Source organism: Sarcophilus harrisii, chromosome 3, assembly GCF_902635505.1.
Source record: "Sarcophilus harrisii chromosome 3, mSarHar1.11, whole genome shotgun sequence".
Taxonomy (NCBI): Eukaryota; Metazoa; Chordata; class Mammalia; order Dasyuromorphia; family Dasyuridae; genus Sarcophilus; species Sarcophilus harrisii.
In genome coordinates, this window is record NC_045428.1 from 233,605,509 (window position 1) to 233,619,814 (window position 14,306).

General features: G+C 32.3%; 1 protein-coding gene across 1 annotated transcript in view; it reads left to right on the top strand.

Moving 5' to 3' along the window:
• BRWD1 (bromodomain and WD repeat domain containing 1) overlaps positions 1-14,306 on the top strand; it is a 146,348-nt gene that overhangs the window by 110,942 nt on the left and 21,100 nt on the right. The window contains exons 33-37 of the mRNA XM_031959203.1: positions 382-463; positions 3,079-3,120; positions 6,530-6,676; positions 9,627-9,779; positions 10,644-10,807. Coding sequence (XP_031815063.1) covers positions 382-463; positions 3,079-3,120; positions 6,530-6,676; positions 9,627-9,779; positions 10,644-10,807 — 588 coding nt within the window. The remainder of the gene's footprint in view (positions 1-381; positions 464-3,078; positions 3,121-6,529; positions 6,677-9,626; positions 9,780-10,643; positions 10,808-14,306) is intronic.

Sequence of the window (14,306 nt, forward strand, 5' to 3'; positions counted from 1 at the left end):
ATGATAGGAATCCCTTTTTCTCTTATTTATAGCCCATTTAAATGGCTTAGTCTCTGTAGGCAGCTGCTTTGAAGCATTTTGTCACTTTTCTTTACAGAGAATCCTGACTTTATCTGGAATAGAGAGAGTAAATTTGTTTTACAACTTCAGAGGCCCTGGGGAGATCAGGCAGTGTCTCTCTCCCTGTTGTCTTTTGTGATTTTCATAGGTGAATAAGAGCATATATTGTATTCATGGGTCCTTATAATTCTCATATTCTGATATTGTTTGTTTTTTGAAGTTTTGATAGATGATAACTTTATGAATCTTTGCAGTAGAGTCACAGAAGCAGCAGCCATAGTATGTGTTCTCATTAAAGTGACCTAATTTTTTTTTTCCCAGCAATCAAGACTGTACAAATATTTCTGAATTTTGTAATAATACTGAAGATGATGAACAAGGCTCCACAGATGCTGATGATTTGGTATAAAATTCATTTTACTTTTTATTTATAGGAAATAACCTTTCTTTATTTTAACCCGAAACCAAATGAAAAAATTAACTTTTTAGTTTAGCTAGTTGAAACTAATTTAAACTGTTTTCTCTACACTTTTTATTATATTTGTTGATTTTCCCAAGATATGTATGTTGATGGGTAAACATAGCTTTGAAAAAAAAAAGCCAAGGTGTTTTAAATTTTTTCAAGATATTCACAAGATAGCAAAATTAAAAAAATGTTTTTTGTTAATTTGAAATATTAGTTTTACTTCCATTGGCTATTGAACAGAATAGTTATATTATTTAAATGATTATGGATTAGGGATAAAGAATTGTTCTGCTTAAAGGCATTAAATCTTTGCTCTCTTGATTTTTACTGTATTAAATTTTCTTTTAATGGCATAATTATAGTTACTATTTAAAATAAATAGAATTAGAAAATATTTTCTGATTTGTTGGCCTAAATTAGTCTGGATAACCTTGTGAGGAAACTTGTAATATACAGAATTATGAATGAATTATTCTAATATTAAATAATAAATTCTTTATTAATAATTTAATTTAATGCTTTATATAGAGATGTATAGTAGTATCTCTAAAACTTGAGGCATAAGAATATATAAAGAAAATTAGTTTGGGAACTTTTTACTCTACATATTTTTGAGGTAGTATAGTTGCTGTGGTTGCACTTAAAATCAGGAGAACTGTGGATGAGCAAGTCACTTAACTTCTTACACAACTGATAATTCTTTTTTTACACAATTGATTCTCTTGATTATAAGCTGTAGGTCAGTTGGCTATTTGCCTTAACGGAGGGAATTTTTTATTGTTTTCTTTTTCTTTTTTTTTCCTTGTTCTTTTCTTTCTTTCCTTTTTTTTTTTTTTTTTTTTTTTTTTTTTTTTTTTTTTTAAGCCAAGAGAGGTGGTAAAGCTGAAATTATCCAGAAAGGGCATCATTTTTTTTTCAGTGTACAAAGATAAAGAGTAACTTGGTTCTAGCCTGAAAAGTGAAATTTAAAATTCTCTCTTAAGTTTTCTCATCTGTAAGACTGAGAAAGTTATAATCTTGAAGTATTGCTATAATTGATATATTGGTTTTCTCAAGATGCACTATATTATTTGTGGGAGAAACATTCTAGATTTGAAGCCAGAGGCTTTATATTCAAATTTTGCCTGTCGCTGCTTTTGTAACCACTTCACTCTCTCTGGACCTTACTTTCTTCATCATGTACTAAGACATCATGTCTTAGACTTGGAATCAGGAAAAACCGAGTTTAAATTTTCACTCAGATATCAACTGTGTGACTAATTTAACCTCTTAGTCTTAAGTTCCCTGTCCATAAACCAGAGTGAATAATAGCACCTCACAGTTATTGTGAGAATCAAATTAGGTAACAACTATAAAACTAATACTATTTGTTAAGTTTTTGTTTTTACACCAAACCTAAATCCTGCCACTATAGTTTTTACCTGTTCTTCCTAATTTTACCAGGATGAGGGTAAGGGGTATAGAAACAAGATGGAAAGAAAGAAGGGAAAAGGGACTAAATGCCACAAAAATTCTCTTCCACATGACAGTCTTTCAAATACTTAAAAGGCCACTGGCACAATCTTTTCTTTTACAAGCTAAAATCCCTAGTTCTTTGAAGTAATGCTTATTTAATTTGTTTTCAAGGGTGTTTTTTACCATTCTAGTTCCATTCTTCTGGACAATATTCATCTTGTCAGCATCCTCCATAAAATATTACAGCATATTAGATATATATAAGGACAAGATATAATTAGAAATTATACTTTTTAAATTCAGCCTAAGATTATGTTAGCATTTTTCACTACTTTATTGTATTGTTGATTCATGTGGTGTTTTCATCATTTTCCTTCTTTTTCAAAACTTATTATCTCTTCCAACTTGTACTTATAGATTGATATTTTGACCCACAAGTTACATTTATGCTCATCACATCTCATTTCTTAAAAATCAGCCCAGCATTCTGTATTATAAGAATCTAGATTCTTTTTGGATACTGACACTATCTTATGTGTTAGCTTCTCAAGTTTGTATTATCTGAAAATTAGATAGCAAGATGATCTGTGCCTTCTTCCAAGTAATTGTTAAGTATAGTAATCAATATAGAGCCAAAGATAAATTGCTGAGAGACTTCACTAACAGTCTCCTGCCAAATTAACCTTTACAGTCATTCATCTGATCTCATAGTCCATCTAACTCTACTATTACATAGCCCACATATGAAAGTCAAATTATTAGCACAAATACATAGATTTTTCCATCTAGAACAGACTGAATAGAGTTTTGACTCCACCCCCCCGACCGCTACAATTTTTTTTTCAGTTGAGCAAATTAAGATATGAAGTTTAAATTATCTAATTATATATCAAATTGATGACTGGAATAGGTTTTAGAATCTTGGCTACAGACTTTTAATCCATTATTCTTTCCATTGTACTATGCTGCCTTTTTTTTTTTTTTAATTAAAATTAGAAACTGTACAAAGGTCAAGAAATAATAAAATTTATCTGTTGAATAAATGATTCTGAAAAGTTAAGCTAATTTTACACTGACCTTATTTATGTTCCTCTTAGGATGAGCATGATCTTCCTAAAACTTCTTCGGGAAAAATACGAGTGAGTTATTCTGTTTTGTTCATGATTTTAACATGTTCTTGACATTTTATAAAGATCATGATAATTAGAGTTTAAATTGAAGGTTTCTTGAAATAATTAAGTATTTTCTAATTTCTTGCAATTTCCTTTAGAAGGATGTATGGATATGTTACTTTTTTTTTTTTCTTTTCTTTTCTTTTTTAAATAGCCTTTTATTTACAGGATATATGCATGGGTAACTTTACAGCATTAACAATTGCCAAACCTCTTGTTCCAATTTTTCACCTCTTACCTCCCCACCCCCTCCCCTAGATGGCAGGATGACCAGTAGATGTTAAATATATTAAAATATAAATTAGATACACAATAAGTATACATGACCAAAACGTTATTTTGCTGTACAAAAAGAATCAGACTCTGAAATATTGTACAATTAGCTTGTGAAGGAAATCAAAAATGCAGGTGGGCATAAATATAGGGATTGGGAATTCAATGTAATGGTTTTTAGTCATCTCCCAGAGTTCTTTTTCTGAGCATAGCTGGTTCAGTTCATTACTGCTCCATTGGAAATGATTTGGTTGATCTCGTTGCTGAGGATGGCCAGGTCCATCAGAACTGGTCATCATATAGTATTGTTGTTGAAGTATATAATGATCTCCTGGTCCTGCTCATTTTCACTCAGCATCAGTTCGTGTAAGTCTCTCCAGGCCTTTCTGAAATCATCCTGTTGGTCATTTCTTACAGAACAGTAATATTCCATAATATTCATATACCACAATTTATTCAGCCATTCTCCAACTGATGGACATCCATTCAGTTTCCAGTTTCTAGCCACTACAAAAAGGGCTGCCACAAACATTCGTGCACATACAGGTCCCTTTCCCTTCTTTATAATCTCTTTGGGATATAATCCCAGTAGTATGTTATTTTTTTCTTAAGAAGCTTATGAACTAATTAGGATTTTGTGTTATTTGAAATGTAGGTGAGATTCATCAAGAATTGGAAAAGGTGAACTTCAGATCTATGTTTTAGAGGAGAGATAGTATTTAGGAAGGTATGAGAAATACATGTTAGGTAAAGGGAAAACCTGAAACATGATATAGGAATAAGCCTTATATATTGGTTCAGGACAGAAGACAGATCTGACTGCACAAATGATAAGGAAATGAGGTTATGTTTCTTTTTATACCTGGATCCTGTATAGAGCAGAGCCAGATTATGGTAATTTTGAAAGATAAAAAAGTTTCGATTTGATATTGTAAGAAAAGGGGAATTTTGAGCGATGGAATAATATGCTGAAAGTGATATTTAAGAAAAATTGCATTCTTCCTTTGGAAGTTGTTTTTTTCTTAGTATGGAATGGTAAGAAACAGGATCAACAATTGAAGGCTGTGTTTATTGATTCAAAGGTGAGATGATGAAAGTTGAATCAGAGTAGTTTCTCTGGGAAATGATAAGGAACAGAGTTGAGCCATTTCAAGTAAAAGTAAACACTAATTGGTGACTGGCTAGATAGGGAGAATTAAAGAAAAGTTTGTGTGTCCAGAAGAAATACTCCATTTACAGAGAGCAGAAGAGTATTTGTTTTAATTTTTAAAGACTTTAATTCATTGTGAATTGATTTTTAAAATAAGCATTTATTTTCTTCTACTTTCATCTCGCCAATAGAAAGAAAAACAAAACTATTGTGACAGTTATATATTCTTAAGTAAAACAGATTCCATGTCTAAAAATGTGTGTCATTTTGTGTGATGTGTTTGTTAACCTCTGTCCAATAGTAAGGTAGCATTTTCATTCATCCTCAGATCTTGTGAATCATGATTACTCACTAAATCAGTTTTTATTTAGTTCTTCAAAATTATATGTTTATACATTATTGTTGCTTATTTTATAAAAGTTTTCCTAGTTCTGCTGACTTAATTCTGCTTTTGTTTTAAACAAATATTAATAGGCTTCCTTGAAACCATTCCTCTCCTAATTTGTTATCATATTTCATGGACAATAATTTATTTAGCCATTCCCCAGTTGATGGAAAGCATCTTAGTTTTCAAGTCTTTGCTACTGCAAAAAGAACTGCTATAAATATTTTCATACACAGGGCCCTTTTCCTTTTTTTATCTCTTTTATATATAGGTTTAGTAGTGTTATTAGATTATTATGCACAGGTTAGTAACAATGGAGATATGGATCCACGTGGCTTTCTAGAATGATGAGACCAATTCATAGCTACACTAAATAGTACATTAGGGTTCCTGTTTTCTCATAGTCCTTCCATAATTTGTCAATTTTCCTTTTTTTGTGAGTTGAGTTTTGCCAAATTGTATGAGATGGAACCAGTTTCTTTTTTATTTGTTTTTCTCTAATTACTAGTGGTTTAGAATATTTTTTGATAAGATTCTTAATAACTTGGATTTCTTCCCTTGAGAACTTCTTACACATATCCTTTCACCATTTATAAATTGGTGAATGGCTCATATACTTACACATTCTAGTAAGTTTCTTATGTATTGTGGAAATTAGATCGTTAAAGAGTTATATTGCAAAAAAATTTTCTAGTTTCCTTTCTAATCTTAGCTGTGTTGGACTTGTTTGCAGAATATTAAAATGTATGATCAAAATTGTCTTTATCTTTTGTGATCCTTTCTATCTTATATTTATAAATTCTTCCCCTCTCCATAGATCTTATTTATGATGTGACCTTCTATACATATATATGTAGATTATGCATCCATTTGGAGCTTATTGTGACACATGATATAAGATGTTGCTCTAAATGACTAATTCCTGCCACATTTTTAAAAAATTTGTGGGGTTTTTTTGTTTTTTCAGTTTTTCTCAGAAATTTTTATTCTTACCCTAGGGGTTAGGATTTTTAGGGTTACTGCATTCTGGGATACTCTTGTCTGAATTTTTCTGTGTTTTTTAAGATATTGGTTTTTTAAGTATAATTTGAGATATGAAACTCCTTCCTTTTTAACATAATTTATTTTGGGATTTTTACCTTTTTTTTCCTTTCAAATGATTGGTAGAACACTGAACAAGTAAATTTAGGAAGCACTGTCATTTTATTTTCTAACTTTGTTGCATGTTTAGTATAATCTTTTACTGGTTTTAAAAATGAGTCTTTTTTTTTCCTGTCATTTACAAATCAATTTCCTGTTGTAGTTTCAAATATATTTCTAGAATTTTGTTATTAGATAAATGCCCAGGAGTAAGTATATCTTTTGTAAAAGTAATTTGGGGAGTAGCATATCATTAGTTACATTGAGTTACACAGAGTCATTTTTGAATAGCAACATTAAGGCTGTATACACAGTATTTATCATTTAGGGTGATAAATTTGTTTAGTACATCGTTTATCTAGGATATATTCTCCTTGTCCTAAAAATAACTATAATTTTAGGAAACTGATGTTGTGAATATGTTTTAGGAGCATCATTGGAAGAAAAGGAACAATAATAAAACTAAATATGATAAAAATAACTGGCAGAGACAATGTAAAGAACTAGTGAACTTAATTTTCCAGTGTGAAGATTCTGAGCCATTTAGACATCCTGTTGATTTGGTTGAGTATCCAGTAAGTTAATGTTATTTAAACTTTTATTTTGGGGGCAATTTTTATATTAGAATGTAATTGATACATCTTTGAATTGAATTTATAAAGAACAAGGTATACTCATAAAACTGGTGTGTACAAGCTATTAATAACTACTTTTTAATTGATATTTTGGAGAAAAAAATTTTTAAGTGTTTGCATTTTTAAAGTTGTCATTTTTTGAAAATTCAGGATTTCTTAAACTTATCAAGCTAAGCTCTTGAGTATACATAGACATCATAATAATAAATTGTAGTAGTCTTTGCTTACAGAAATTAATTTTTACTATGGGAATAACAAATACACAGTAATTTTACAAGGAATTTCCCATTTAATTTTCAGGTCATCCTGGTTGTGTAGGTCAAATGAAATTATGTGTAAAGCACCTTCTAAATGTAAAGCAATGCTTCTATATGCAAAGACTTATCTACATTAAGGTTATTCCTTTCTCTTTTGTTTTATACATTGTTGTAGATAACACTAATTAAAAACAATTACTCTTTCGGCCAAACACCAATGCTAATGAAACAAAGTAAAATCTAAAATTTTTATAGATGAAGTTTTTCCAAAAACTATCACATGAGATTTATTATATAGCATTTTGAAAAAATTGTTAGTGATTATAGTTATCTTAGTTTGATTAAGTTTTTACTTCAATATATTTATAAGAGCAGTGACTAGAATCAGAGTGATCTGCCTCTGATGTTCACTATGTGTATATATATATTAGGCAAATTACCCCACTTGGGCCACAGTCCTTATCATTGAGGGATTTGTACTATATGACCTTCTGTATACTTAACAAAAATACTATGTATAAGCATAATGCCACTGAAAATGAACATTATGCCTTTAAACACTTTATACTTATTTTAAGAATAAAATTACACACATAAACCAAATAAAATGCTAAAAGCAATTTTTCCATTTTGAACAAGAGTCAATTGTATAAGTGTAGTTATATGTATAATGTGAAAGTCAGAACACATTAGTGAAAAGTAGAAAAATTGATTAATCAGCAATTAAATAATAATTATTTCAAAGGACTATGCATTATTAGAGGCAGCTACATATGGAGCATTGAATAGAGTACTGGATCTGAAAGCTCTTCAGACACTAGCTTTGTGACCCTGAGCAAGTCACTTAACAACTCTATTGTCTTGCTTTCCTCATCTGTAGAAGTAATAATAGCAGCTATCTCCTTACACATGTTATGAGGATCAAATAAGATAATTGGTTCAGTGCCTGGCAACATAGTAAGGACTATGTAAATGTTAGCTTTTATTATCATAATTATTACTGCTTTTCCCAATGCCCATAACTTTTTTTTTTTTTTCATGGCAATATCAATATATATATATATTTTTTTATTTAATAGCCTTTTATTTACAGGATATATGCATGGGTAACTTTACAGCATTAACAATTGCCAAACCTCTTGTTCCATTTTTTCACCTCTTACCCCCCCACCCCCTCCCCTAGATGGCAGGATGACCAGTAGATGTTAAATATATTAAAATATATACACAATAAGTATACATGACCAAAACGTTATTTTGCTGTACAAAAAGAATCAGACTCTGAAATACTGTACAATTAGCTTGTGAAGGAAATCAAAAATGCAGGTGTGCATAAATATAGGGATTGGGAATTCAATGTAATGGTTTTTAGTCATCTCCCAGAGTTCTTTCTCTGGGCATAGCTGGTTCAGTTCATTACTGCTCCATTGGAAATGATTTGGTTGATCTCGTTGCTGAGGATGGCCTGGTCCATCAGAACTGGTCATCATATAGTATTGTTGTTGAAGTATATAATGATCTCCTTCCTGCTCATTTCACTCAGCATCAGTTCGTGTAAGTCTCTCCAGGCCTTTCTGAAATCATCCTGTTGGTCATTTCTTACAGAACAGTAATATTCCATAATATTCATATACCACAATTTATTCAGCCATTCTCCAACTGATGGACATCCATTCAGTTTCCAGTTTTTAGCCACTACAAAAAGGGCTGCCACAAACATTCGTGCACATACAGGTCCCTTTCCCTTCTTTATAATCTCTTTGGGATATAATCCCAGTAGTAACACTACTGGATCAAAGGGTATGCACAGTTTGATAACTTTATGAGCATAGTTCCAAACTACTCTCCAAAATGGTTGGATTCGTTCACAACTCCACCAACAATGCATCAATGTCCCAGTTTTCCCACATCCCCTCCAACAATCATCATTATTTTTTCCTGTCATTTTAGCCAATCTGACAGGTGTGTAGTCCAATGCCCATAACTTTAAAGAGTTGGTTATTCTTATTAACTATTATTTTTAATTGCACTTATAATTTTACTGGTACAGGAATCTCCCAGCAAAGAAACTCCCTTAGCCAGTGCCAGATAGTTAACTATTCTCTAGTTTATATTTAGCTGCCTTAATATATAGAGAGATTAAATTATTTCCTCAGGGTCACATCATACTGGGGACTTCCCGACTTGAAAGGTTGGCACTCCACTACTATATGATGTCTCCCACCCCTTTATTTAGAATACCAATGTGGGTTTAAGTGGTGGATTATTTATTTAAGTTTAGCACTAGTTATCTTGTTAGGAATAGTAAATGTTACTCCTAACCCCAAGCCTGTAGGCTTTTTTTTTTTTTTTAATTTACAGAAAAGTCAGTGGGTTTTTGTTTGTTTTTTAAAGAGGTAGTTGTAGACCAAAATAAAACATTTCTGAAAACTGAATTCTTTTTCCATGTGTTTGGAATGATTTAAGTATAGTCCTAAATGGAACTAGGGGAAAGTTGTGACTTCTGAGAATTTCTTGTAGATTTGTCATTTTAATTCTGTAATTTGAATTTGTTTTGAGATCAGTTGTTTTGTGTTTATAACAGTATTTGTTGAATGACCTCTTTTGTTGTGTGTTTTTTTTTTTTAACCTAGGACTATAGAGATATTATAGACACTCCAATGGACTTTGGAACAGTGAAGGAAACTCTAGAAGCGGGAAATTATGACAACCCACTGGAATTTTGCAAAGATATCCGATTAATATTTAGTAATGCTAAAGCATATACACCAAACAAAAGGTCAAAGGTAATTTTAATAAGTCTTTAAAACAAACAAAAAGGAGGGATTTATACACATAGCCTGCAGGTTAAGGTTAGCACATGCTAGTCAGTGGTGAGTAAAAAAATTAACCAGGTAAGTGAAAAATGAGCTTATCACAAGTCTACCTTAAAAAAATCTTTGGTAGCATATTTATATTTTATACATATTTTATTAATATTTATATGTAAATCACAATTGTTAACCAAAAAGCTCACATAACTGTTTAAAATAAGTGTTTTCTCTTACTACTTAGTCTGTTCTAATTCCTGTTAATAGGTTTCTTTGGAATCTTGTCTTTGTTTCCTATATGTTTTGTGTGTGAGTGTGTATATGGTCCTGTATATTTATTCACTTTAAAAAAAAATGAAGTTCTTGGGAATTTACTTTGAGGGCTCCACTCAAATATTACATTTATTGCTTTTAAAATCAGCCTTAGCAATTGAATAGAAACTTTCCTTAAGCTTTTGAGACCTTTTATTGAAGCTTTCCTTTTTTTCTCTCTTCCTATTATGTTACTGTCTTTTCTTCACCTCCGCTTCAGTCACATCAGAGCTCTACTTGGCCGTGTGTGTGTGTGTTTTTTATGTACTTCCATTTTATTCTTTATTTAGCAAATATAGCATTGAGAACAAAGATTTGACATTAATAATTTCCTTTGACAACCAGATAAAAAATAAATAAATGTATTGACCAGGACCAAGATCTTTTTATTTTGCTAATAATAGTATGTAATATATATATTAATGTATTATATATAATAATAATTTAAAAGAAATTTTTTATTAGCAAAATCTTGAAAACTTTTGAAGGCTATTTAATAATCATGATTTTTTTTTCATTATCGTACAGATTTACAGTATGACTCTTAGATTATCTGCACTATTTGAGGAAAAAATAAGAAGAATTTCCTCTGATTTTAAAATTGGGCAAAAATACAGTGAAAAATTACGAAGAAGTCAAAGGTGTAAGAAAAGGCAAGGTTCTACATGTGGCTATCAATCTAGCAAATACAGGTGAATCTCTAGTGGTAAATTATAGTCATAACTTTTGGATTCTTTGATGTTTTAATTTATTATTATTATGATGATGATGATGACTATGTTAACAATAGATACAGATATTAAATGATTTGAAAAGACCTTGGGGAAGTCAGTTTTCAACAAGTGTATGAGTTTTTGTGATATTGGAGTAAAAGGTGCTTTTTTAATCTATATCACCTTAGGGTAAAATTCTGAAATTTTTTTGATATACATAAAAAATTATTTATATTTCATGTAGAGCATGGACAACTAGTGGTGCAATAGATAGTATGTTGGGTCTGAAGTCAGGAAGATTCATCTTCCCAAGTTCAAATCTGGCCTCAAGTTTACTAACTGCGTGACCCTAGGCAGGTCACTTAACCCATTTGTCTCTATTACATCTGCAAAAATGAGCTAGAGCAGGAAATGGCAAACCATTCCATTATCTCTGTCAAAACCCCAAAAGGACTTAAGAAAGTTGTTAGACAGAACTAAAATAACTGAACAACAAAAAATTTATGCCTTCATAACTAATAGCCTTATACATTGTCAACATATGAAAATATAACCAGCTACATTTGTAAACATTCCCTGTGGTGACTTGTAAAATGCAAGATAGTTAGTAGCAGATTATTTCCCTAGATTAATGCTGAGATTATTTTGTGAATAAGTATTTTTCAAGTGTTTACCATGTTTCAGACTCTCTTATAATTTCTTGGAATACAAAGAGAGGCAAAAGATACTCCTTGCTTTCAAGGAGCTTACAATCTAACAAGAGACAACAACAAACAAAATATACAGAGAAAAACCAGGTATAGATTAAATAACAATTAACAGAGGGAAGCCACTAGAATTAAGGATTAAAGAAGACTTCCTGCAAAAAATGGGATATTGAGATTTAAAGGAAGCCAGGGAGGTTGGTTTTCTAGAGAGAAGGAGGAAGGAATTCCCAGAGTCAAGAGATGGGAAGTTTTGGGGGGATTGGGGAAGGTTGAGTTTTTTTCCATGGAATTGCCAGGAAGCCAATGTCACTGGATTGAAGAGAACATTTCAGGAAATATAAAAAGACTGAATATGAAGCACTTAAAATGGCAAATGTAGCATTTATATTTGCCCCCCGAAGGTTGTAAGAAGCCAGTGGAATTTGTTGAGTAAAGATGAGTGACAGGTGAAAGGGAAAGACATCATCAGAACTGCATTTTATTATGAAATCATTTTAGTGGTTAAATGGAATGCAAAAAGATTTACACAGCAGGCAGACCTACCAGGAGGCTTGTTGCAGTAATCTGGATTTGTGGTGATTAGGGCTTCGCTCGAGTGCTGGCAGTGTTAAAGGAAAGAAGGGGGTATATTTAAGAGACATTGCAATTAGGCCTTTGCAGTAGTTTTTGAATATAGGAGATGAGGAATCCAGATGAATCTGGAGAATTGATGAGTGATGCTCTCTGCAATTATAGGTAAGGGGTAGGAAGTAGCCTGTGGAAGAAAATGAGTTAAAATGCTTTCAAGAAGTATACAGTTTGGAATGTTTGAAAGACAGCTGGAGATACAAGATTGGTTGTCAGCAGAGATTGGAGTAAAAAAGATTTGAGATCATCAGCATAGAGTGATAATTAAATTCTGATAAGCTCACCAAGCAAAGTAGTACAGGAAGAAAAGGGATAGAAGCCTAGCCTGTAGGGATATCTACAAGTTAGTTAGAACTAACATGATCTAGAGATTTGTTTTGTTGTTGAGTCATGATTTCAGTGGTGTCCATCTCTTTATTGGCTCCAGTTGAGATTTTTTTTAGGCAATTGGTTTCCCATTTCCTTGCCATTTCTGACTCATTTTCCAGATGAAGAACTAACTGATGCAAGCAGAGTTAAGTAATTTGACCCAGATAACATACCTTGTAAATGTTTGAGGCAAGATTTGAGCTCATGAAATCCAAGTGCTCTATCCATTATACCACTTAGCTGCCCCTATGATCTGGAGAATATAGCAAAGGGAACAAAGAAGTTATAGATAGGTAGAAAATCCAGGAGAAAATAGTGTTCTGAAATTTTAGAGAAAAGAGCAGCAACAAGGAAAAAAGAGTGATCAACAGTATCAAGCATGCAGAGAGAGGTCAAGGAGACTGAGAATTTTAAAAAGGCAATTCCATAAGAGATCATTAGCAACTTTGGAGAGAGAAATTTCAGTATAATAATTAAGAGATTAAGAGGAAGGTGAAAGGAGAGAAAGCCAAAAACTTATTGTAAATTACCATTTTGAGGAGTTTAGCTGTGAAGGGGAGAAGAAAAATTGGATAATTTAACAGTTAAGTGAGGCTTTTTTCCAGAAAGTCAAGAGAGATGGCGGGAGCTGTGTTTTTAGGCAGTAGTAGCAAATGAATCAGTAGAAAGGGAGAGATTGAAAAATCAGTAAGAGTAGGGATAACTTAGGGGATATCTCTGTTGGAAGAGGCATGGCAGATTGGAAACACTTGAAGAAGGAAAGGGGTTACATTGATAAAGAGTAAGGTCACTTCATGTATAAATGAGTAGAAAAAAATGGAATAATGGCCTCAGTGTTTTGTGTAAAATATATGGCAAAGTTCTTACTTAGAAATTGAGGCAGGAGGATTGAAAAGAAAGATGAAAAGCTTTGGAAGAGACCAGGATAGTAAGTTGTAAAGGAAGTATTGCTAGTCATATAATATAAATTTATAGTAGGCCCAATGAGAAATTTTGTAATTCATTTTCATTCTGCAGCATACATACAGGAGCAAAGGCAACAAATGATGGGAGTGAGCCAAGGCTGAGGCTTGTTTGAGTGTACTTAGTAACATTATAAAAAGGCAAGGGATTCAAAAGAGGGACAGAGTAGAGTTGAAGGATTACCAAGGGGTCAAGATGGGAGAGTACTGAATGCAAGAGAGATGGCCAGGCAGAGAATTGAGGTGTCAAGGGACTAGAGGTCAACATGAAGATGAAAAAAACGAAAGCAGCAGGAGAAGTGAGCATTCAGCCAAAAAGATTGTTTTGACAAGTGACTTTCAGAATTCTTCTGCATAGATGTGGTACATTTATGGGCACATGACAGGATCAAGGGTATGATAATCTTTGGGATGGAAGTAGTTTGGAAGGGTGAATAGTTTGAGTAACTGAGTGGTGAGGATGCTTGAGGAAGAATCAGTATGCATGTTGAAGTCCCATAGTATGAGGGCAGGAGTTGGAGAGCATAGAACAATTGTAAGCTCGGCAGTGTACTCAGAGGAAGAGAGGTGAATGACCCAGGATTTTATAGACAATGACTATTAGGATTTTGGTAGAGTGATATTTATGAATATTATGAACCTCAAAGAGAGGTTTTTATGATTGGTGGAAGAAGGGGGAGAACCTGGAGTTTTCCAGCTCCCCTTCATCTAATAGAAAAGAATAGAATGAGTGAAAATACAGCTAGTACTGGAAAGAGTAGGCAAGGAAAGTGTGTGTGTGTGTGTGTGTGTGTATCATCAGGTCAGCCAGGT